We start from the raw sequence: 23,339 nt of genomic DNA, 5'->3' as shown, positions 1-23,339 counted from the left end.
ACAGCTGCTCCCAATGCCAGCCCTGCACTCACCCCAGGCATTTCCAGCACAGCCCTTAGGCCAGAGGGGACATGCAAACAGATCCTCAGTGTAACAGGCACTGATCCGCAAACACTGGTGACATCCAGCAGTTTCTGGGGAAACCTGGGCACCTTTGGGGTGCAGCATCTCCCCTTCCCTGGGCGAGGCCGGTCCAGGTGGCCTCCAGAAGGTTCCATTCCAACCTGAACTGTCCCAGGAAGTGATGTCCATCCTTTCTGTCCATAGGTCAGCACTGAATTACCCCAACCTGAGCACCACAATAAATGCCAGCAACAAGATCCACCTGGGAGAGGAGCTCAGCCCCAGCTGCCTTTGGCAGCAAGAGGTGATGCCTGATTACAGGACAGGCAGCACCTGGGGCCTCTCGGTAACAGCCCCCCAAACCAGGGAGTGAAAATATTGATAGGGCTTCATCTGAAGGTGAAATTAAAGGTGGAAAATGTGAATTTCATAATTCTTAGGAAGAAATGGTTAGACAGTGCTCAGCAGAAACAGCCTGTGAGAGACACGTGGGGTGCTCTTGATGCCATGAAGATTTTTTGCCTTTTCTTTTGTACCCTTGTTATAACTTTTTTGCAACTTCTGTATTCTTAGTGCTTTTTGCCTGCATTCTTGGACTTGTTTGTTCAACTGGGAGACTCAACATTTCAGAAGCTTCGTAGCCAGGGATCAGTGTGCCCCAGAGCCCAAGGTCCTCTCCAGAACACATTCTGCAAACCAAGATAGAACCATCCAGGGGAAGGCTCCTTGGGGAGGGGGCCTCACTCGAGCCTCTCATTGGGGAATTTTTGATAGATCTGCTAATTAGTGACACCTATAATGTTACACCAGATCTTCTGGGGTGTGCATTGCTGTGTGCATTTCGGTGCATTCCACCTGGACGTGTGCACCTAAAGATCCTTAAAATAAATACCAAAGTAAAATCCCTTTTTCCCTTCTAACCGTGTCTGACTCTTGATTTTAAGACCAGGAAGAGGCATCATTCTGAGTGTACCCAGCCCCACAGAGGGTTTTGGGAGCTGAATCTCTCTCCTCAGAAACAGCACACTGTAACTCTAAAAGAGATCTTTAACATCAACATCTAGGCAATTCTAAGGGGCTCCATAATAAGGGGATGTTACCCTTTTAGAAATCCTATGAAATGGAATTCTTTGAGGCCTGCAGGAAGCGCTGGAGAATAATTTGCACAACCCAAAAAATTAGCACAAAGAGGAAAAAAGGCACTTTAAAGCCAAGACCTAGTGCCAGCTCCCTCAGGTGGGCTCTTTCAGGCATGCTGGGTACAACTTTCAGCAAAAACTCAACAACCAAGAGACCCAGAATGGCTTAAGGAAGAAAGAGTGGCAAATTGCAGCTGGTTATTATTGTCAAAAAGTTCAGTGTTTTTCTGTGAAATCTGTGTTTCTTTTGGCTGTGGTTCATTCCACTGAATAAAACCCGTTTTTTCTCTAAGTCATTTGAACTTTTGGCAGCTGCACTTCAGTTCATTGGCCAGGGTTTTGTGGCTGCTCTGCTCTCCCCAGTTCTCATTGTTGGATAGTTCATGTCATATTATCTCACCCGAGACAAAATGAATGGCTGTGACAGTTCCCAGTGCTCAGACAGACATCTATCAAATAGATAAGCCCCTAATTCTGTGAATATCTTCTCTCCCAGTCAATGGGTTTTGTTCTAACAGGATTATACAGCAAAATGAAGGAAAGGAGACTCCAGGAAGCAGCTAAAATTAGTACTGAGGGAGTTGCAAAGCCCCGTGGTACAGAGTGAGCCTTGTCCCAGCCGGTGACAGCAGCCTTGCCCTTCACCTCTAGGAAAGGACAAGTGCTGAGGATATCTGGGAAGTGATTCCTCCTGTCTGGAATTGCACCTTGGCTCTCCTGCAAGCAGCACAGAGGCCATGCAGCCCCACTGAAATTAAAGGACTCCAAGTAAATGAGGACAACAATTTGTTTTAAAGAAAGAGATGAATTACAACTTAATTAAAACAACATAAGGAGGCTGGAGGAGGAATTCAGATGAGTCCTAAGGGAGCTCCACAGGCCTTGCAGAAAGAAGCCATTCAGACACCATACATCAAGAGCACAGGAATTCCATTAGTTATTCCCGGGAGGCACGACTCTCCTCAGGTACAGGCTTCACAAAGACACCTTCTCCCCACAGCACACAGAATTCACTCACTCCACAGTCAGTTTGTATTAGAAACAAAAAGGGATGGAGATTGGATGGGAACTCAGCAGAAACAGCTCCTGGGAGATTTCAAGTGGCAGCAGACAGAACAAGATGTGCCACTTACACAAAGGCACCCCTGACCCCCAGCCCAGCACCAGGGGGAAAACCCAGCACAGTGTCCATGCTGGAAGCAGACAGAGCTCCTGGAAAAGTGGATAAAAGCAAGGAGAGTGTGAACCTTCAGCAGTATAGAGAGTCTTTAAAGAACTTGGTAGCAGCTGCTTTTCAACGGCAAAGTCACATTCAGTAATTAATAACCTGAAGATTACAGCCTACAAAAAGTGAGTAATGATCTGCTTACCTTGTTCTGCATCTCTCCTACGAGGAAAGGCTGAGAGAATTGTGTTTGTGCAGGCTGGAAAAGAAAAGGCTTTGGGGTGACCTAACTGGGGCCTTCCAGTACCCGAAGGGAGCTGCAAGGAAGATGGAGAGGGACTTTGGGCAAAGCCCTGGGGTGACAGGACAAGGAGGGCTGGATTCCAACTAAAAGAGAGCAGGTTTGGGTTAGGTGTTAGGAGGAAGTGAAGGTGGTGAGGCTGCCAGAGAAGTTGTGGACTCCCCATCCCTGAAAATGTTCCAGGCCAGGTTGGATGCAGTGCGCTGGGACAGTGGAAGGTGTCCCTGCCCATGGCTGTGGGGTGGAACTGGATGAGCTTTAAGGTCTGTCCCAACCCAGGCCATTCTATGATTCCATGATTCCCTGTCCCCAGATAGTGCTGTGCAGGACTTTGCAGAGCCACACAATTGTGCTGGAACCTGGACAAACCTGGATACGTTTCTTCAGGCAAACTGCTCCCTCCAGGCCCTGCCCGAGCTCATGAGCGCTGCATCCAGCACCAAAACTGCTTCAGACATCCAGGCATGGCACTGAATCGGAATGTGAAGATCCAGAACTTACAGGCAGATTTAGGGCAGGTTTAATTATGGCTTCTTCAGTAACTGTCAGACATCTGTGATGTAAATAAACCTAGCTAGAATAAATGGGATTATATCTGCAGGGAATGTAATCCTGGATTTATTCTGGCACGTTCAAGCTGACAAGTATTAGGCACCAAATATAATAATTAGGCACTGTGATACTGTGAGGATTTTGGTTCAGGGTGCTTGAGTGTGACACTGTCACAGTAAAAGCTTGGGACATTTTAGTCTCATCTTTGTGGTATGGGACATGACAAGCACTTTGAGCACTCCCCTCTGTAGAATTAACATTATATTCCCTCTTCTCCTCAGGCATTCATCCACCCTTTGGAGCTTCAGCTCTGATTCTATTGTTGTATTTGCTGCAATGCTTAAAGGAAGATAATAAAATAAAACAAAATAGCAGAGGAGAGCAAACTGCAGATACTTTGAGTGGGAGCCAGTGGTAAAACGTTGAATTGAGTGTACCAGAAATGCAGCAGGGTTGAGCAACCTGTTCTTTGTCTTTTAGATTCCAAATGTCCTCCAGGCTGAACACATTGCTGTAGAATGTGCCCTGCTTTAGGCATCTGTCCTCACACAGAATTCTGCTTTTGAAAGATAATCAGGGATAGCTTGGACAGACAGGATGATGTTTGACTGATTTGTTTAATCCCACAGAACTTCCTGCTCCACCAGCAATTTCCTTTTGTCTACACAACACCAGACATCCCAAACGCTGTGGTGGCCCTGGAGGTGGCACTGGAAGGAGCAGGGCAGGACCAGGGAATGGACAAGGAGAGAACAGCTCGGTCTGGAGGCAATGATGGACTTGCAGCACCCAGAGACAGCCTGGGATGGAGTTTGAGGCTCTTGGGAAGCATCAGCCCAGCGTGGGGAAGGGCTCTGCAGCCACAGGAGGGTGACGGAGCTGACACAGGAAAAGCAGTGAGACAAAAGCTGGGAGAGCACAGCTCAAAGGTGTGTGATGCTGAGAAAAGGTGAGACCCAAGAACTGACTGAGGAAGGGCTGGGAGCCCTGAGAACAGATCCAGACACCTGTTTGAGTTTCCCTGAGCTCAGAAAAAATGGAAAGTTGTACGTTTTATACAGAAAATTAAAAGTGCATCACAGAAACTCTGACTTCATTGTCCACACCTTTTAATAGGAGCATCCTTAAACTGGTTCAGTGCTTGGGGTGTAAAGAGTGATTATAGCAATCTACTAGAGAAAAAACAGACTTTGTGTAGAGTAGGAATGGGAAATATGTTATCACATAAGAAAAATAAAATAATCAGTCTGAAAAAGAACCAGAAAAAACTCACCCCAAACCTGGCTAGGATTTCAGTCCCCAAGGCTGACTGGACCATTTCCTGTAGCTTGACTAATCATGAACCTTCTGGTCATTCCCAATTTATTACTGTCCAAGCTCCTCTCAACCCTGTTTAGGTTAGTACATTTATTTTTAAGGCTGTTTTTATCCAAAGCATTTGTTGTTGATGGCCTTCTTTCCTTACCTTCAGGGCTTTCAATTGCATAATATAGTGTGTACCTGGTAATTCCAAAACAAATCTGCCTGGAATGATAGATTACAAATGGAAAATGAGTGATCTGGGATATCCTAATAGCTTATTTCCACCATGTTTCCTGCCATGTTCCCCTGCACGTCCCATACATGCATCCAAATAGATCAAAGTGTCAGTCAGCATTTTCAATAAGTTAATTTTTCCTTTTGGTGTTGATAGCAAGGAAATAGTCAAAAATGCTGAAAATGCTTTATTGAACAGCAAAAATTAAGTGGTGATGATTGCAAGCTGCCTTACACAGACCAGGAGGTATTTGGTTTTAAACAGCCAGGAAGGAAATGGTAAAAAAAAAATTAATATAGTCTGATATATTCAGACTGTAGGTTCTCTGGGGAAAGGGGAGAGAGTTTTGCTTCTCCAAGGTTAACAGCCCCTCGCAGTGCCCTTTTTGGTGACCTGATCCCTGGTTTGTGAGTGCTTTCCCTCCCTCCATCCCTGCAGCAGAATGAAGATGTGCTCCTGGCGGCTGTGCTGGTGAGCCCAGCATGGGCAGGAATTGGGTCCTCACTTGTGTGGGGTCAGGGAAAAAGCCAACACCAAGTCACCACAGTCCTGGCATTGCCAACACTCAGCTGCCGTGGACAGGAGCCAGGGCAGGCAAAGGAAAGGAGGAATGCCCTTCCTGGCCATGGGAATGTGCCAGGCGGCCCCTGGAGGGACAGCGGGGCTGTGGCTGCCAGGGCACGGCCACGGGGCAGCTCCCGCCAGGACTGACCACACCCACGGCACATTCCAAAGGGTGTGCCAGGCAAATTTCTAATGGATACAACAACTGGAGAGCTGACAAGGACCTCAAGAAGTCCCTTGTGATGTCCTTAAAACCACTCAGTGCTCCAGCACTGCCAGGCTGAACTCAAGGGATTCACTGGCAAGTTGTTTAGTCCATATCAGTGTGGAAATTTGGGGGTGAATATTTGCATGAACACTTTTGATGATGAATTACAGGCTGAGCTGATCAGCTCTGCTTTGCCTCTGGTGCACTCTCCCAGGCTCTGAAGCCCAGTGGAAGGCACTAAAAGAAGACACTTCTGCAAGGGAATGCCCTGCTTCCCTCTTCACTGTACTCACATCCACTCGGGGCTGCAGTGAACAGTCCCAGGGAAGGATATTGGCTCAAAGGCTTTATTTCCTGAATGATTTAAAGACTTTGGATCAGTAGGAACACAGGGTGTTTGTCCTTCATGTTCTACAAGTTGAGGTGTATATGAGCAGATGATCTTTGAAATGCTCATCAGTTCCTGATGGTTTCTTCTCTGGTACAACTTTGCTTCCATGACCCATGAACTGTAATAATTACAGAGCTTTTAAACCCTGCTCTGGAATTCCTGGGATCATAATAAATGATTTAATGAAAAATCTTGTTTTCTTTCTGTTCATTTAATTAATCTGGGTTTTGATTTGATATGGCTCAAATTTTTCTATTCAAACTTTTCTACTCTGTATTGAGAGATTTAGACATAATGAGAAGTGAAGGGGCAGCTAAATGAGACAGTGTTGGGCTCATGAAATGTCAGGTTCAAAGGAATCTTTGTAAGTAATTGGAAATTGATTTCATGGCACTTTGGTACCAAGCTCACCGGTGGCAGCTGTTATTTCAGAATGGATGGAAGAAATTCTTCCCTGGGAGGGTGGGGAGGCCCTGGCACAGGGTTCCCAGAGAAGCTGTGGCTGCCCCTGGATCCCTGGCAGTGCCCAAGGCCAGGCTGGATGGAGCTTGGAGTAACCCATGGCAGGAGGCTGAATAAGATGGGCTTTTCTGTCCCTTCCAACCCAAACCATTCTGTGGTTCTGTGATTTCCTTTAGACCTCTTTTCAGCAAAATCACTCAAACATCACCAGTACATTCTTGCTTCTGGATGCACTTTAAATAAAATCATCAAGGCTCCCCTGTATTACCTCATATTTCCCTGGGATCCCAGAGCCAGAGCATTAAAATAATGAAATGAAAAATTATGAGAGCAGAACCGACTTCCTGTTGGGAAAGAATAAATCAGCATCTGTGCCTTTCTGTCGTGACTGAGCCAGCACTGAGGTCTAAACAGCAGAGCCCCTGGGCCTGTTCCCAGGAGAGACTCGAGCAGCTCCTAATTGCACGTGCAAGAAGTGGGTGGTAACTTTACCAGGAGCTGGTACCTGGAACATCTACCCAGGGGACTGGAGCAATTTCCCATCTCAGCCTCACTTTCTGATGCTGAATTCTGGGAAGAGAGCCTAGTCCTCGAGTGCTTTGTGTAGTGATCTGAGCACTGCTGATTTGAACGCTCCTTAGGGTCTGGTACTTTGGGAAAAGCCTGTTTCCCTTTCCCATTTCCAGTCACGCAGCCCCACAGCAGTGTCCAGTTGCTCTCTGCTCTTGGGCTTGGCCAGGTAAGGGTCAGTAAGGTGGTCAGTGAGGGTAGGGTGGTCAGTAAGGTGTACACTAAGGTGGTCAGTGAGGGTAAGGTGGTCAGTAAGGTGTACACTAAGGTGGTCAGTGAGGGTAAGGTGGTCAGTAAGGTGTACACTAAGGTGGTCAGTGAGGGTAAGGTGGTCAGTGAGGTGTACACAAGGTGGTCAGTGAGGGTAAGGTGGTCAGTAAGGTGTACACTAAGGTGGTCAGTGAGGGTAGGGTGGTCAGTAAGGTGTACACAAGGTGGTCAGTGAGGGTAAGGTGGTCAGTGAGGTGTACACTAAGGTGGTCAGTGAGGGTAGGCTGGTCAGTGAGGTGTACACTAAGGTGGTCAGTGAGGGTAGGGTGGTCAGTGAGGTGTACACTAAGGTGGTCAGTGAGGGTAAGGTGGTCAGTGAGGTGTACACTAAGGTGGTCAGTGAGGGTAGGCTGGTCAGTGAGGGTGGTCCTTCAGGCTCTGTTTCCCCTCTGCTCTAGCTCCCTGCCTTATTTCCAAGAACACGGTGTTTGCTCACACACATCCTCAGCTGAGAGGAATGTATTTAATGCTTTGTGTTTACCCCTCCATCCCCAGACACAACAATGGTTTTTGATAATGATTACTGTGTTAAACTATCTCCAGATTAATTTCTAGGCCTGAAATAGGCCACTAGCCTCACTCCATGGAAAGCTTTCATGTTTTCTGTTCTTATCCCCTCCACAGCAAAGATTCCTGTTCTCTGGACCAGTTTGTCACATATAGCACATGATGTTCTGTCTCCCTGTTTCAGAGCCCTGGTTGCCTTGTTGTTTCTGTGTAAACTACATCATGTCTCTCTGAACCTGTACAAGCTCGTTGCTGTGTGTTGTTGAATTTCCCTCCTGATTCTGGGGTGTGTTTATGAAGGGGTTTGGCACAGTGTGCTCTGTTCCCAGTGCTGGGGTGGATTCCACTGGCCAGGTCTGCTTATCAAGCCCTGTGAGCATGTAAATACTGCTCTGCTTCTCTGAATTTCAAGAATATTTCCTGAGAGTGACCATCAAGCTGACATCTCTTTGCAGTGCTCCATTGCCTTTTCCTGTCACAGCTGCAGAAAATCCTCTGAGCTAGACCCTGCAATACCTTCAGAATCTTATGATTTAGTTCATGCAATATTTTGATCACCAGTTTTGACTGCTAAGCTGTGGGAGAGGTAAGGAGAGCCCTAAGGGAGAGCCTGGAAACTTTCCAAGCTGGTGATTTCTCTTGCCTGGATGCAGTACAGATGTTAGAGCTGCTGTGTGACCTTTCTGCTGCTAAGTCATGGCACTGCAGAGCCCTGCAGGGCTGAGCTCTCATTCCTCCTCCCTGCAACTGAACCAACCTGCCCCTGCAGCCAACACACAGCAGAGAATTTATTGATGTCTCTGGAATCAGGCAATTCTCTTAATTGTCTTCGTTCCCAGGACTCTGTCATTCTTCCCCTGCACCATTGGTGGCACAGCTATTTGTGTGCTGGTTGGGAAAAAAACCCCTAAAATTGAACAGCAAATCAGTCAAAGCCAAGGACAGATACCTCTCAAAGATAATTGCATCCAGATCTCCTGGGAGCCCTTACAAATCCCTTTTCAGCTTCCACAGGTCTTTCCCTCCTGTGGCTTTGCTTTGAGGATCCTCTATTAAGCAACAGGACATCCCTAAACAATGTCAGCAGTGAGTCAAAAGACTCCTTTCCTTTTCACAGTGCTCTCTGGCCACACCAAACTCCACAGCAAGACCTTCTTTAATTATTATTTTTTTGTTTCTAAGGGTCAGAATGATTGGGGTGGCTCAGATTTTCCCACGTACAAAGTTCATTAAAGAGCACTTGGACCTGGGTGGGTTCTTTTATTCAGTTGTGGGATTTGTTTTCCTTTTCTTTGGGTGTTCATCCCTGTGTCATTTCCCACAGTGAACTTGGGGTCTGAACTTGGATGTGTTTTACTTAAATGCAGTAGGAGTCAGTAATTGTGAGGTGTTGTCTACACTGAGTTCCTAGTTGAGAAAATCACACAATATTTTTAATACAACAAACCCATGATATTCAGCATACCATTGTGTCTTATTTCCATATCCATATCCATACTTACTTGAAGTCTGTGCTATCACAAATGCACTCCAAAATGTTATATTTCTGTTTCAATATCTCTTTGGCCAGAAAAATTAAAAAAAAAAAAAAAAAAAAAGGACTTCCATAAGCAGGATTTATTATGTCTTTTAAGCAAGGTGGTTGTAGCACAGTTGTGATCCTACACAAATACAGTGCTAGAGTATAGTACACGTCCTGTAAAAAAACCTGACATCAGGGGGGGAACAGTCCTCTGGCAGTTTTGGGATACCATCCAGTATTTTCAGGTTTGGCAAATTGGAGAATACACTTAAAGAGAGACAAAAGAAAAAATAAAAATTGAGATTAAATAATCTTGGGAAATGTTGAGAAAATAGACGCTGATAAAAAAGAAACAGTAGATTCAAACATATCTAAAATACATTTGGGTTGTTGGAAATCTTGATTTGTCATTTGTTGCAGAATTTATCTGATAAAGAGCTAATTAAAACTCTCAGATTCACTCTGTTGCACCACTTTTATATTCTCAGACTCAATAAAGCACTTAAAGAATCTGTCTTCCAACCCTGAGAATGAACATAATACCAGAATAATACCAAATAATACCAATATTTAATTGCCCTAAGAACTGGCAGATTGAGAGCAGAAGCACAATTAGGAATTGTTAAAAGGTGTTTTTCTGCTTTTGTTCTCCTGGACCCTTTGATATGCACATAAAATGTGAAATCCATCCTTTAAAATGTACTTCACTTCCATGCTGATATTTGCCTCCAGGCCTTTGGAAAGCACCAGCACCACCACACTGCTAAGGGGATGCCCACTAGACTAAAGGGAAAACATACTGGAAACTCAGAAAGTTGCATTAAACACTTTTTTTAAACTTCTCCTTTCTTTTTTCCCCCCTCCCAGGAAGCGATGGGAAGAGATGTATCCCGTCTCAGACACACGCTGCAAGGTTCATCTTGAAAATATCAACACTGGGCTGTGTTTGTAGGGGGGAAAACCATGCAACCATGCAGATTTTCTAAGAGTGAGACTTAGAATGGATTATATTCTCCTGCATTTGCTAGGATTGTAATGCCTTGGATTTGAATTTCCATTTCCAGTGTCTGAGGCTGCTCTGTTAAGTCTCCACCACACCCCAAAGCCTGCAACACAATCTTCACTGAGGGGCTCTTCGAGGCAGAGCAGCTTCCACAGCCCTGCCACAGGGACAGGAGGGAATCCAGAAAAATCAAACGAAGGGAACCTAATTTTCTCCTACTTTTGCTCCCATCTTTCAAGACATCCTCCTGATTCTGCCTCTGACATGTAATGCAATTTAGGCTCCTTGCAGAATCCACCAGGGATACAATGAGACTGAAGAGAGTTTGAGTAATAGGTAGTTTCTATTAATAAAAGGGAATCTAATTTATCTGCCCTGCTCACTGTCTCTAAACTTGATCCATGGACTTAGTTCAGTTCCAGGACTGCCAGTCATGCCATTAAAAAGCATCATAGGCACTTTCTGAATATTTTGGGACTTCTATCACATAATGGCTCACTAACCCATGTTCCTGAAGCATTTCAGGTAGTTGAAACCATGGGTAAACGAAAAGCTTCTTTAGAAAGCTGGTTGGATTTGAGATCTTATTCCTTTTAAACTCTCTGACAAACACATTTTTGTGTTCATCACTTTTGTTAGCCCTGAGAAGGTCAGACTTACAGTTGTCTGTATCTTTCTTGGAACTCACAGGGATTCCTCTTGAGTACGAGGGATTCGAGTGGAGTGGATCTGAAGTCTGATATCCCACTTAGGGTCGCGATGTTATTTTCAGCGAGAGATAAGTGCTGAATCTGAGGGATCTTTGGCAGCTGTTTGAAGGATGTAAAGTGGTTTTTATTTACATTTAGCTCCCTGCATCTGTAAAGTACAAAGTGTATGGCATCACTATCACATCTGGGACAGAATCCCAACAACAGGGGTGGGTTTTATACGCTAGTTTTACATTTGTGCTGGTTTTGCCTAATCATGGACTGCCAGATCAGATCCCTGCACTTCATATTCCCAACTTCATGGTGTACAATAGATGCATCATTATTCCTGTCCTCGGTATAACAACTCTCCATACACCTAAACACACAACAGCAGAGTAGCAACAGATGGATTATAAAATGTATTTATAGTTGTCATGGTCATGCTTGGCCTCTCTGCTTGGGTCATGTTCCACCGTTTCTTCACAGAATTTCCTTCTGTGCTCAACAGCTTCCCCTTTTGGCACAGATCTCCCTGAACTTGACAAGACTCATTAATTATCCCCCAGGAATAAGGGCACATCATCTGATCTCCTCACTGGATATTTGCAGCCCAGGGATGACATGAACTCAGAATAGCAATAAACCGATGGATTCCCAATCCAATCCCCCCCAAAAGAGCAGATTTGGCAGTTCTCAAGAGCCTGCTCCAGCTGTCACTTAAGTCAAATTTTGATTTCTATCATATTAGATAAAAATAGAAACAGGACAATTTGTCTACCTTGGCAACCTTATGGCACTTAGGTCTGTCAAAGAATTGTCCACCAACCAAAGCTTTTCCACCCGAATTAATCTTCTGAGGATTCTTTTGAAGTTTTCCACCTGGTAAAGATCACCCAGGTCCTGGAATGAAAGGTTCAACTCCTGGAAAGGAAAAAATAAAAGAAAGCACTTTTTTTTCCCCCTTTGCTTTGTAATAACTATATAATTAAATATAGAATTAGTCAGAGGTAGTTAAAATGAGAATATATTATTTTATGCTGCTGCTCTTGTAACGGTGGTACCAAGTGCCAAATTCATTTCAGAATGATGGACTCCATAATTCTTTGAAAGTAAAGAAGAAAGAAACCATCTCTCAAGCATGAATTTTAGTGTCCAGCCCTTCCTTCCTCTGTGAGAGGGGTTACCAGTGTGTGTGGGGAGAGGGAGCAGGACCAAGTGATCGTGGTTTATGGGTTTGGCTTCTAAACTCATCTGGCACCAAAGTGCTGTGCAGCAGCCAGATATAAATATTCATAGAGTCCTCACAGAATGGTCTGAGTTGGCAGGGAATTTAAAATTCATCCAGTTCCACCCCCTGCCTTAGCCAGGGACACCTTCCTTAGACCAGGTTTAAACCTATTAAATGCAGTGAGCAGCCAGCACATCATTATTTGGCTTCTTTACAACTCCAGTACAAAATGTTAATGAGAAAGTTTTACAGCACAGTTTTCCCAGTTCTCTTGCAGTCTCTTTTCCCATTTCTCTGTGTCAGTTACTTGTTTTCTTTTTTTCAAAGTATGTTCTTCTTTTCTGAAAAACAGCTCTTCTTCTGAGGGCCCTGGTCAGAGAGAAAGAGTTACAGTTAAGGATGTGATACAGAACTGGCACTTAGTCACTTGCTGGGAGAATATATATATATATATTGCGGGGAAGATTCTGTAATTAAGAAATAGATATAATATTATAGGTGTGTAAGTTTCCAGGCTTCTGAGATATAAATTACTGTGAAGATTTTTCTACCATTTCCAGGCCTGTAATTCAGCCAGCAATCTACAGTCGTGACGATTTTGTGCATGGCTGGTAAATGACAGATCTGCTACAGCTCAGAATGAAAACTATTTCTGAAGGGTTGTCCATAAGGATCTGGGTTCTAAAATCCTTCTTATTCCTTCCCATGCTGTGAGTTAGCCTTTGATTGGCCTGAGAAAGGAAGATGTTTGCAACTTCCAGAGCAGCAACAACAACTGCAGCTGGGACCAACAGCCCCACTCAAACCTCATTTGTAGAAAGACAGACACACACTGGAGACTTAATGAAATGTTCAGAGCTATGGACATCTTCAAATTCCTAATTAAAGCAAGGGCAAGCTGGAAATTTTCCACTGTTTACTCCCAAACATGCAAATACTGGATTTTAAAACCCATCTTTCATACTCTATTCTTGAGTGTGTCAATAGATAGAAATTGAGACAATTGTCTTAAAACACACTGTTTGCAGGACAGAGTTTCCCTCTTGCTTTCTTGTTTGGCTCTTTGGCATATGGCTACTGCATCCTGAACATTCAAATGTTAATGAACTTTTGAGAGAAGTAATCAGCACCACATTAATACTAAAATTCTTCAATTTGCAGTTCTGGCAGTTGTTTCTCATTTTTGAAATTACAAAGGATCATTTCATAATGATGAAATAAAAAATCAAGCATGGACACTGTGGGATGAAATCCTGCCCTTTTTCAAATGAATGGCAAACTCCATGATTTAAGCTCCTAACTTTTAAGGATGCACTGTTTGACTAAATAGAGTTAGGGCTGAAATGTCAAAGTGTCTTTTTGGTCTTTACCTTCCCTCACTCGGGGACAGTGGAGCTGATTTCCCTGAACACTGTGTTCTTCTATGTCACACCAGCCAAGATACTTGAAGGAGTCAGAAGGAAGCTTAAAAAAAAAAAAAAAAAGCAAAATAAAGATATAAAAGAATCAGTAAAAGTTCCTGAGGTTTTTGACATTGTATTTTCTCTTACTTTCTGGCCTTATTACAGCAGAAATCCCTCCAGTCAGAGCCATATCCAGGAGCTGGTAAATGCTGTGGGAATTCACAGTTAAGCGGAGTTTGCCACAGCTCATCCTGGTTTATTCCAATAAATTGGCTCAAATATTGGAGAGAGCCTTTTCAGGGCTCATTACCCACCTGCCCATGGCATCAGTTTGGTGCACAGAGCTCAAAGGCTGAGGCAAACCCCCTGCCACAGCTGACCCCATAGAATAGAATCTTGTTTATATTCTGTTGCAGTTTTGGAAGATAAAAGGAGGTGGACAAAAACCACTTCAAAGCTGAGGAAGAGGTTTCTGCCTTAGCTCCTCTTTGTCAATGTCTCTTTTCTACAAACCTGCAATCAGACTGGAAAATCCAGCACTTACTGGGGAAGGTAGCCTGGAATCCCAGTTCTGCCCAAGGATTCCTCTGTTTTGGGATAAACCCGACGGAATATTGCGTGCATCACTAAGGATGGAGCAGCAGGTGGGATAGGACTTGAACTTTTGATTGCTTGTAGTCAGACCTGAGGAACTAGAGAGGAGATGTTAAGCCAGTGTAGATTCTGTCCAGAGAAATGCAAATTTTATTGGTTTTGTTTAATAATTACAGAAAATAATTGCAGAAAGTACAGAACAGGTCAGGCAGGGTAGGACTTGCCAGCAGGCAACAGCCACATCCTGAGGCCAAATCATGGGCAATCCCCTCACCTCTCACCTGAGCAGCATTTCTTTGCACACAGGAGGCTTTCACAGATATGTCCAAACATCAGAAAGAGGAATTTACTGGCAGTTTGTTAGAAAAACTGAGTCTTGGAGAAAACTGAGAGCTGAACTTGTTCAGCAGCCTGATGTGTTCCCTTCTACCCAGGAGAGCCCTGCTTTTAGGGATCCAGGTTGGGTGAAAAGATACCTCAGTCACTTATTTTATTTCATTGTACATGAGTTTTAATTAATTATTTTACTAATATTAGTATATTTATTTTAATCTCTTGAATAGGTTCCAGGGGAATCTCAGGTATTTGCCAAAGAAAAGCTGAACTTTGTTTAATAGAGTGCTCAAATCATAGAATCATTAGTGCTGGAAAAGACCTCCAAGGTTATCAAGTCCAACCTTCAGCTTGAAGTTGTGTGTTTGTGTGCTTTGCTTGCCTAGGAACACTTCCAAAAGCACATTTTCTATACCCCAAATGGTGCAATTGCTCTAATTGTGCTTCAGAGGGACTCAAGAACTTGCAGACTGGCAGCTGCAATTTAGGAATTTACCACGGAATACTTGAAAACAATGATTTAATTTAGTCAGGGTGTGCACCCAGCACTGTAATTTGCTGTTTGCTGTACAGGCTCAGGGAGCTCTTGCCAGGGAGTCTCAGCTGTCAGTCAGCATCATAAAACAACTGGAGTCAGGAGCAGAAATACAGAATAAAAATGCAGCTTTAAAATGGTTTGGAGAGGAAGGCAAAGAAGCTCTCATAGTGAGAGTAGCAGACAGGCTAAATAGAACATTGGTTAAAACGTACAATTAGAGATTATTGGCAAACCCTCCTGAGGAGATGTGTCCTGCTGACCTCACTGCAACTGTGCAAGAACAGCTCTGAGGAACAGCTCTCCTCCCTTCGTGCCTCATGGCAGGGTTTTAATGGGACCAAACCAGCCCCCATGAACTGCAGGTGACTTCGAGGAAGCTGTGTGAGCTCAGCATTTTGGAAAACAACAGCTATTTACTGAGACACTTTTGAGGTCACCCCAAGGCAAACAAACCCTTGTGGGGTGTGTGTGTTACAGAGCAGCAGGAGTTCACACACAGCAACCCCGTGAAAAGAGAATTTACATTGGGTCAATGGTAAAAAAAGGCCAGAAAAATAAAAGAGTGCTGGGAATTCTTGTTTAGTCCTATCTTGGATATGAAATATGTAGAAATTCTTTTGTGTTTAAGAAAAGGTCTGTTATTCTTCTCAGTTTGGAAGTGATCTTTTAAGATGTATTCAAATGACTATTTATAACTGCAAGACTTTTCAAAACCTACCTTCCTCTCAGCTAGATACTACCTCCTCTGCTGAGACAGGAATATACACTCCCAGTCCCTGGAAATGTGGGATAAAACATTTTAGCTGAACCATTTAACATGATATCTATCCTGATCTCCCAGCAGAAAACCCACTCACAGAATTCTGTATTGCTGATGGCAAATAAAACACAGAGTTCCAGAAAAAAAAGTGAGATGGATACGACTTCCCCAGTCAGGTGGGTAGTGAGATTTCCATGGGAAAGAGTGACAGAAAGAAACATCTTTCACCTCAAAACTGCCTGAGTTTAATAAGCACCAGCTGGATCCCCACATTATGTCACAGAAGGATTTTTTTGGGGGGGGCAAGTGCCACACAGCTTTTCTCTCCCTTGCTTTGTTTGCCTTCCTACTTTGCTGCAAAATTGATGCAAAAGGACTGGCAATGAACAAGGCAGGATGCAATTCCAAGCAATTACAGATCGCACAATACATGAAAGGAACAAAATTTCCTGCCTTGATTGTGAGGCCCTTCGGCTGGATATGAATCTCCAATGACACCTCTGGGAGCAGCACACTAGATTATGTCAAGCATTAAGGGGAAAAAAATTAGATTCATGATGTCTGTCCAGGCTGAGTCATTTCCTCTCACTTTGCCTGCAGTGAGAAATTGGTGGTTATCATAAATCATAGACCTAAATTCTTAGGAGAGAAGAATTAATTTCACTAATGGAAACCCTCTGTGGAAATTGCATTCTTCCATTCCCCCTCTTTTTGGGGGGTGTGGGGGAGTATTTATGATGTCTTTTAAGCAGAGGTACCTGACTGTATTTTAAGAATTCTATTATAGAGTTTGGAAAGGAAACTTCAAAAGGTAATGGGGGGAAAAAACCTGGTGTGACCAGCTTCTAACTGCTGAGGCTGGCCCTCAGTCCAGTTCCTGTCATGGCTACAGCTTTGCCACTGACACCAAATCCAGGTACAACATTTTTTTAATCTCAATAATTAAAGAAAACCCCACAAAATTGTACCAAACAATTCTTTGCAGGCACCTTTAAGTCTGGAGTGCTCCATGTGAACTGACAAGAGGGAGCACAGGCTGTGGGGTGACTGGAAGCACTCATAGCTAACCCTTTGTATTTTATGTATTCTCCTCAGTGGAAGTCCCAGTGAGGAATTCAGTGTCTGAAATGTTTTGCAAACTGTCAGGAATGAGAACAGAACAGCTCCTGCATTTTTCAGAACATGACTGAGGAGATATCAGGCCATACCTTGGAAAATCGTGCACTGCTGAGCTCCCTGATCAAAGTCCCACCTTACCAAGATGTCAGTATCAGCTGTGTGGCTGTGAAATGCTTCTCCTCTCCTTGACACCTTGGCCACATTTCCATGGAGCCCAGAATGCTCCAAGTTTCCTGACTGCAGTGCAAGTACATTTGAGTCCAGCTGCCTTTAAGTGCAGGATACATTAAAAGCCCACAAAAGACTTTGAAGAGCTAAAGCTGAGCTACTTTTGAAATGACACCAGTGAAAGACACTGAGTGAAAAACTGAGTGAAAAATCCCTCCTGGGTACATTTTAGATATTTGGCTGTTAAAAAAGGATTGTCAGCCAAAGGACTCCTTTCTCCTGATAAAACAGCAGCCTCGACAAACAAACATCTGAGACTCTCCAGCACAGGTTCAGCTCTGCTGCACAGAAAATGGGAAGCTCAGTTAAAGAGGAGCAAAGATAAAGGAGGTTTTAAGCAAACTCTTGCATTTGGGATTTGAAAGGCTTTTTGTCCCAGCCTTTCAAGCAGTTTTGGGGTTTGGTCTAGCTTCCCACAGCCTTATCCCTGGCTGCTCTTCAGGAATCAGCATCCTCGAGCAGGCTTAGCTTTCTCTGCTTTTCCTGTAGATCTGAAATGCCCTGGATAAAAGGTTTGGGAACAAGTAGTAGGGATATTTATACTAACTCTTCACATATCCAGAGTCAGAATTCCTGTGGTGCTTGCTACATCCCACCAAATCACAGCCCATATCTGATGGGAAGGCCCCTGCTCCCAGGTGGTTGATCTCAGTGGTCAGGTTCTGATTTAGCAGCAAAGTTTGTTTAGTCCTGCTACTATGGAAGTGAAAACTTGGACCATTCTAAAGGAACCAAACCAAGTGTGTGTTAAGATCATCTTTAAGAAATAGAAAAAAAAGTCCAAATTAAAGAAACTAAGAAAAGAGCAATAAATCCTCCCAAAGCAAAGATTTGTTATCACTAGGTCAGAGCTGCTGATTTTGCATAGGCTCTGAGAGAGCTGGTTCTGGATCTGCCCAAACCACTTGCACAAATAAATATTTGCTCCCAGGTTCCAAACACCCAGTTATTTCCATTGTCCCAGTCAATGGCAAATGCCAAAATCATCCACATAACTGAACTGCAGGGTTAACTTCCTGACACAATTTGTGGAAGTATTTAAAGGATGGCAAACTCAGAACTCAGGCTGTGCTTCATTTCAAAAGCACACAATTTACTGCTCCAGAGCAGCTTTGCTTGTATGCAAACATTTATTATGAGAACTCTCTGAACTTAGGATAGTAGAAGATATGGACATAGTGTTTGCATGCTCTATTACCTTTCAATTATTTTTATAGGAGTTTTATGAGACATTATGCAACATTTTGAAGCGGTTCTTTTGAGCATAATTTAGTGACAAACACACCTGTAAGTTACAGCTACAAAGCATCCTTGCTGATAGCTGTAGCATCAATTATCTTGCTTTATGCTTCATAAAATTGCCCCCCCAAAGACATAATTAACTTAATTAGGTCCTATCACCATAATGATACATTCCTAGCATATTAACTAACATTTTCCTCATGGATCCAACTTGCAACGATACAAAGCCCACATCTCACTCCATGTGCCTTTCACATCTTTTCATAACAAACTCAACATTTTTGTTGGGACAGCTTTTTTCTTTCAGCGATCAGGCAATGAGACCAAGAAAAACAACCCCGTTTGAATTCCTGTTTTCTCTGCACAACAATCTCCATTAGCAATACAGGCTGGTACATTTTAAGAAGACACTCAATCCTGTAACTCTATCTTCGTTGTCAAAGCATGTCAAGCCAGCTGTGCAATGACTACAGGTTCATGTCTCCTTGCACCCTCCTACCTTTCAGACATGTCTCGCTGCTGCATAAAATCCTCACATGTTGCACAAGGCTATTTGTCTACAGGCAGAGCTTATCTTCCCATCTCTGCCCCGGCACAGGGAGGGAGTTCTCCGGCCTCTGGAGAGGGGGGAACCTGCCGGGATCCTGGCGGGGCTGGATGGATTCACTGTCTCCAAGGAAACACTGTCACCTCGCAACGCAGTCACGTTAGGAGCTATTGTTACCAATCTCTTAAGCACATCAAACAAATTCCTGGGCTGATCGAGCTGGTATCAGTGAACTGTTTTTCCAGAAGGTGCCTAAAGATAGGTTGGTGATACCTGTAGCAAGATATGTGATCATCCAGCTGAATCTCTGGTCTGCTCGCTCCAGCGACTTCACTTTCACCAATTGCTTTCACAGTTTTGTCCACTTGAAGTTCATACTTTCATTGCCTAAAAGATCTCCTGCTTCATTAATGGCTTGTTAAATGCCTTATTAATTTATCCAAGAACTGTGGATGAAAAGAAAATACTTAAAGAGGCTCATACTTTATGTAATGTTCAGGAAAGTTCTTTACGAGCACCTCTTCACTCTGTTGGGTGTGCTTGCCTCATTTGAACGTGCTCAGCCATTTTAGGAAAACCTTCCAGGCTTCCCTCTTCAAGTTTGCAGCTGAAAATGCAAACAGGAGATCCTTCTCTTGGTGGGAACCAACAGGTCAGGTTTGTGTCTGTTTTTATATTATATTTTTCTTAAAACATTAAAGCTGCAGGTTCTGAGAATCAGCCCAGTGAATTATTCTCTTCGAAACGAGTTTGAGTGATTTTTGTTTGGTTCACCCAGACAAAGTGCAGATGCTGGCAGGGTTCCAGGATGGAATTGCAGCAGCCCAGTATGGTTATGGGCCCTGGTTAGTCCCTGCTGAAGTTCACAGATGGCTTTTAAACTCCACCAGTAGCGATGGGACCCAGGTTTTAGTGGAAAGTTATAATGGAGCTGTAAATCGTGCCCTATTGATCTGCAACTCCCACACCACAGACACAGCTCCTTCCTCACTTGAGCTCCTGGGCTCTGTACTGAAAAAAGAGGGGATAAATAGATTAAAAGCAATGTGGAAAAAGTACACAGTCCCCTCTGCCTGGGGATATTCAATTGGAAATGTCCTATAGTCAAAACCTCTGTGGTTTAGAATTCTACCTTTCAGCTTATCCTCCTTTTCCTTCACATTTTTCTTTTCTCTTCTTTTTGGTCATTACAAAGGCTGATCATTATAAGATCTTTCTCTACAGAAAGGTCTGTGCTTCCCCAATGGTGGCTGAAAGCTCCAAAACCTTCTCTTAGAAATTCTGCTGGCAAATTTCCCTGTGCCAGTAAAGTCGAGGGGAATAATGGTAATTAGAGAATTTCAGCTCTATGCAAAGGCATTTTGTGGTTCCAAATGTTGAATTGACAGATCGTTATGTGAAATTTAACAAAGTAGACATTCCACACAGGTTTCATTAAAACTTTATGTGCTAAAACTGAGTTTATTACGGGGTGGGCGAGGACGGGGTATTAAGAGATTCATCAGGTCACTTGAGCGTATCATTTCTCTGTCTGCTAAGAATAAAGAAATTAATATCTAAATCAAACAAGATTATAATTTGGGGCCTTTCTACTTACCATTTTTCCTCTGTCTATAAAATGAAAGGTATTGGTCTCCATCACAGCCTAATGGGCTTCAGATCTTTTATGGCAAATGCATTCCTCATAAAGCCCATGAAAAATTATCTCTGTGCTATTTCAGAGGAACGATGTATTTTACATGGTGTCAGCCTTTCCATTATAAACACTATTTTTCAGATCTTTACAACCTGCCCATAAAAATGTGCTTCTGACAAGAAACTCAGCAGCTTGTCCCAGCTCTCCAAGAAAGAAATTGTTTTTCCCACTTTATCCAGTTTTGACCAGTAATTTTTTCTTTGAATTGGGTAAATACAGGGTGGGCATCAGTCTCAGCCATGGGTCTCTCACATCTACATTTGACCCACTGGACACTTCCCTGCATGTCCACGAAATTTGTAGGAACTGGGCAGAATCTGGCTCATCCTGAGGTCTGATTAATGACAGAAATAATCTCAATTATTCTCACTGCTGTAGGCCACAGAGGCCCTGTTGTTCTGGGCACCAGAGAAAGGCAGGAAAACAAAGTTTGCTCCAGAGAGTTTGTGCTTTAATTGAACAGAGCAGACAGACAAAGACTAGGAAGAGAGGAAATAATATTATCCCTCCTCCTTTTATACAGCAATAACTGAGATGCTCAGACCATGAAATGCTGGCACTGTGGTAGCAGAAATTCTGTTCCTGTGCCCGGGGTCAGCATTCACACAGGATTCCCAGCCACTGACTTCGTTAAGACCAGACTGGATGAGCAGTGTGGCTTTAAAGTCTGCATTTACTGCCGGAGTTTCTGAGCTGACATTTTGTTAATCATTGTTAAAGAATACTTAAAAGACATTACTCTATTATAACATTTTTCTGATTCAGGGATAAATCAGTTTGTTGATGTAATTTTATGTTCTTTATGTAAAATCCTTTTTTTTTGGTGTTAACTCGATACATACTGGTGATGTCAAACCATTAGGTTGATGTCACCAGTAAAATCAGACCTAAAAATGTGACAACACTTCAGCACCAGCAAAAAGTTAACTTCTACATTGATCTTACCTGGTTTGAACATATCCAGGGATCCAGGGCATTCATGTTGGATGAGTCAGTTAGAAAGAGAGAATTTCTTGGGACATTTCAGTGGTCTGATGTGCATGGCCCTAGAAAAGGAACACACTTTTAATGCACAAATGCTCAGCTGAGCCCCAGCAGATAAGCAGGCACACTCACTCAGACTAACTGGTTATTTTGCTGAGTTACCCAGGCAACACATTTCTTTTTGTCCTGCCCATTCAGGATTGCAGGAGAGTATTTGACTCCCACTGGTAGGACTTGGAGAGCATTCCCAGGGAAAAGCCAAGGACAACAGAATAAAGCCTTGGGCAGGAGGAGAGCAGAGTGAGTGAAACATTTCATCGGGGTCACCAGACAAAAAGGAATCAACAACCAGCTGCATAAATAATTGAAGTGAAAACTATAGATGGCTGCTTCTCTAAGGTGTTACAAACCCATGGGTTCCAAGAGGGTTGGAGGGGCTGTAACCAAGCAACAAGGACTGAAATTTGGTTCTCTCTTCTGAAAAAACAGTGGGCTTGCAAGTCATAATGACAATGTCTGGCAAGGAGATTGAGCCTTTCCTTGATTTAATAGTTTTTGGATGAAGCTATAAGAAAAGATGTTTATGGAATGAAGAATGGCATTTTTATTTGGTTTAGGAGAGGCCTATTCCAGTATAAAATCTATATTTTCTAACAAATTTCTGGATGAACTAGACTTTTTCTGACACTGAGGAAAGACCACAAATAAGTAACATTTCAAGATTTTTTCCTCTCAAAACTTTCTTTTCAAAAGAAATAATGGACATAACTCACTGTCTCTTCATTTGCCTGTATGAAAGGGAAAACATAATTGTATCCCAAGTGGAGCTGATGGCACACAACACTCCTGATTGATGATTTCTCCCATTATATCCCTCGCTGAAATGAGGTATATTTTCCCTTTTACCTTAAAACATGGCTTTTATATTGAATGAAGTCATTGCATCCCTAACCCACAGATGCACATAAGATCATGATTAACCTTGTAGCCCTCAGGAGTAAAGCCATGGAATTCAGCTGGAGCAGAACCAAACTCGGGTGTGAATGTGGAAAAACCCCAAAGGCACCTGCCAGCTACCTGCCAGATCTCTCCCAGGAGGCTGAACCTTCACACAGGTCACGGTTTGGAGCTCACTGAAGCTGAGGGACAAACTGCCACCCGTTTTAATGAGCTTCCTCTCACTCTCCACTTCTCCAACTGCCATTCCTGTCTAATACTCAAAATCTAAAACATCTTACCCGAAGCTGCCAAAACAAACAAATCAGGCACTTGATGGAACCACCCAGAGATGAAACCTCCAGTGTGAGGTCAGTCTCGTTTCCTCCATCCACATCTTTATCACGAATCTCATGTTTCATCTTTTCACGAGTTAGTTGTTAATAATTCCCAATAGAATACGAGAGTCATTAAGTACTTCCTAATTTATCAAACGTAAGTCTCATCAGGTAATTTTAATCATATGAAAATCTTTCTAAATTAATTTTGATAGACAATTTCCTGTTGCAGCCTAGTAAGCCTTTTCCCCTGTGTCATTGGAAGCTGCATCTCTGGTTATTCTCCTCTCTAACTTTTTTTTTGGATTTAATTATGAAGCTGCTGCCAGCTGCTAAAGATTTATGTTTCCTCTTTTTTTTTTTTTTTTCTTTGAATTGATCACCTGAAATATATTGAAGAAATTCGTTCATTTCATCCATCAAACCCCTGCCTTCCTGAAAATCCGA

General features: G+C 43.2%; 1 protein-coding gene across 1 annotated transcript; it reads right to left on the bottom strand.

The window, feature by feature from the left end:
• Positions 1-9,331: 9,331 nt before the first annotated feature.
• On the bottom strand, positions 9,332-22,976 carry LOC104688055. Its single transcript, XM_039557042.1, has 8 exons — positions 22,857-22,976; positions 19,212-19,315; positions 14,122-14,269; positions 13,545-13,638; positions 12,425-12,543; positions 11,725-11,867; positions 10,915-11,112; positions 9,332-9,518 (listed from the first exon to the last, which is right to left on the bottom strand). The coding sequence occupies exons 1-8, from the start codon at positions 22,974-22,976 to the stop codon at positions 9,407-9,409; spliced, it is 1,038 nt and encodes a 345-aa protein (XP_039412976.1). The 3' UTR covers positions 9,332-9,406.
• Positions 22,977-23,339: the final 363 nt, after the last annotated feature.

This window comes from Corvus cornix, chromosome 9 (genome assembly GCF_000738735.6).
Source record: "Corvus cornix cornix isolate S_Up_H32 chromosome 9, ASM73873v5, whole genome shotgun sequence".
NCBI classification, from domain to species: domain Eukaryota; kingdom Metazoa; phylum Chordata; class Aves; order Passeriformes; family Corvidae; genus Corvus; species Corvus cornix.
This window is presented reverse-complemented; position numbering and strand designations above follow the sequence as displayed.

Excerpts from the sequence above, each read along its gene's own strand:
- LOC104688055 (XM_039557042.1), bottom strand. The coding sequence starts at position 22,976 with ATGAAACATGAGATTCGTGATAAAGATGTGGATGGAGGAAACGAGACT. Across the intron at positions 11,113-11,724 it reads AGTGCCATAAGGTTGCCAAG|ATGCAGGGAGCTAAATGTAA; the intron begins GTAGACAAATTG and ends TGTACTTTACAG. Across the intron at positions 9,519-10,914 it reads CAAGAAAGATACAGACAACT|TGTATTCTCCAATTTGCCAA; the intron begins GTAAGTCTGACC and ends TCTCTCTTTAAG.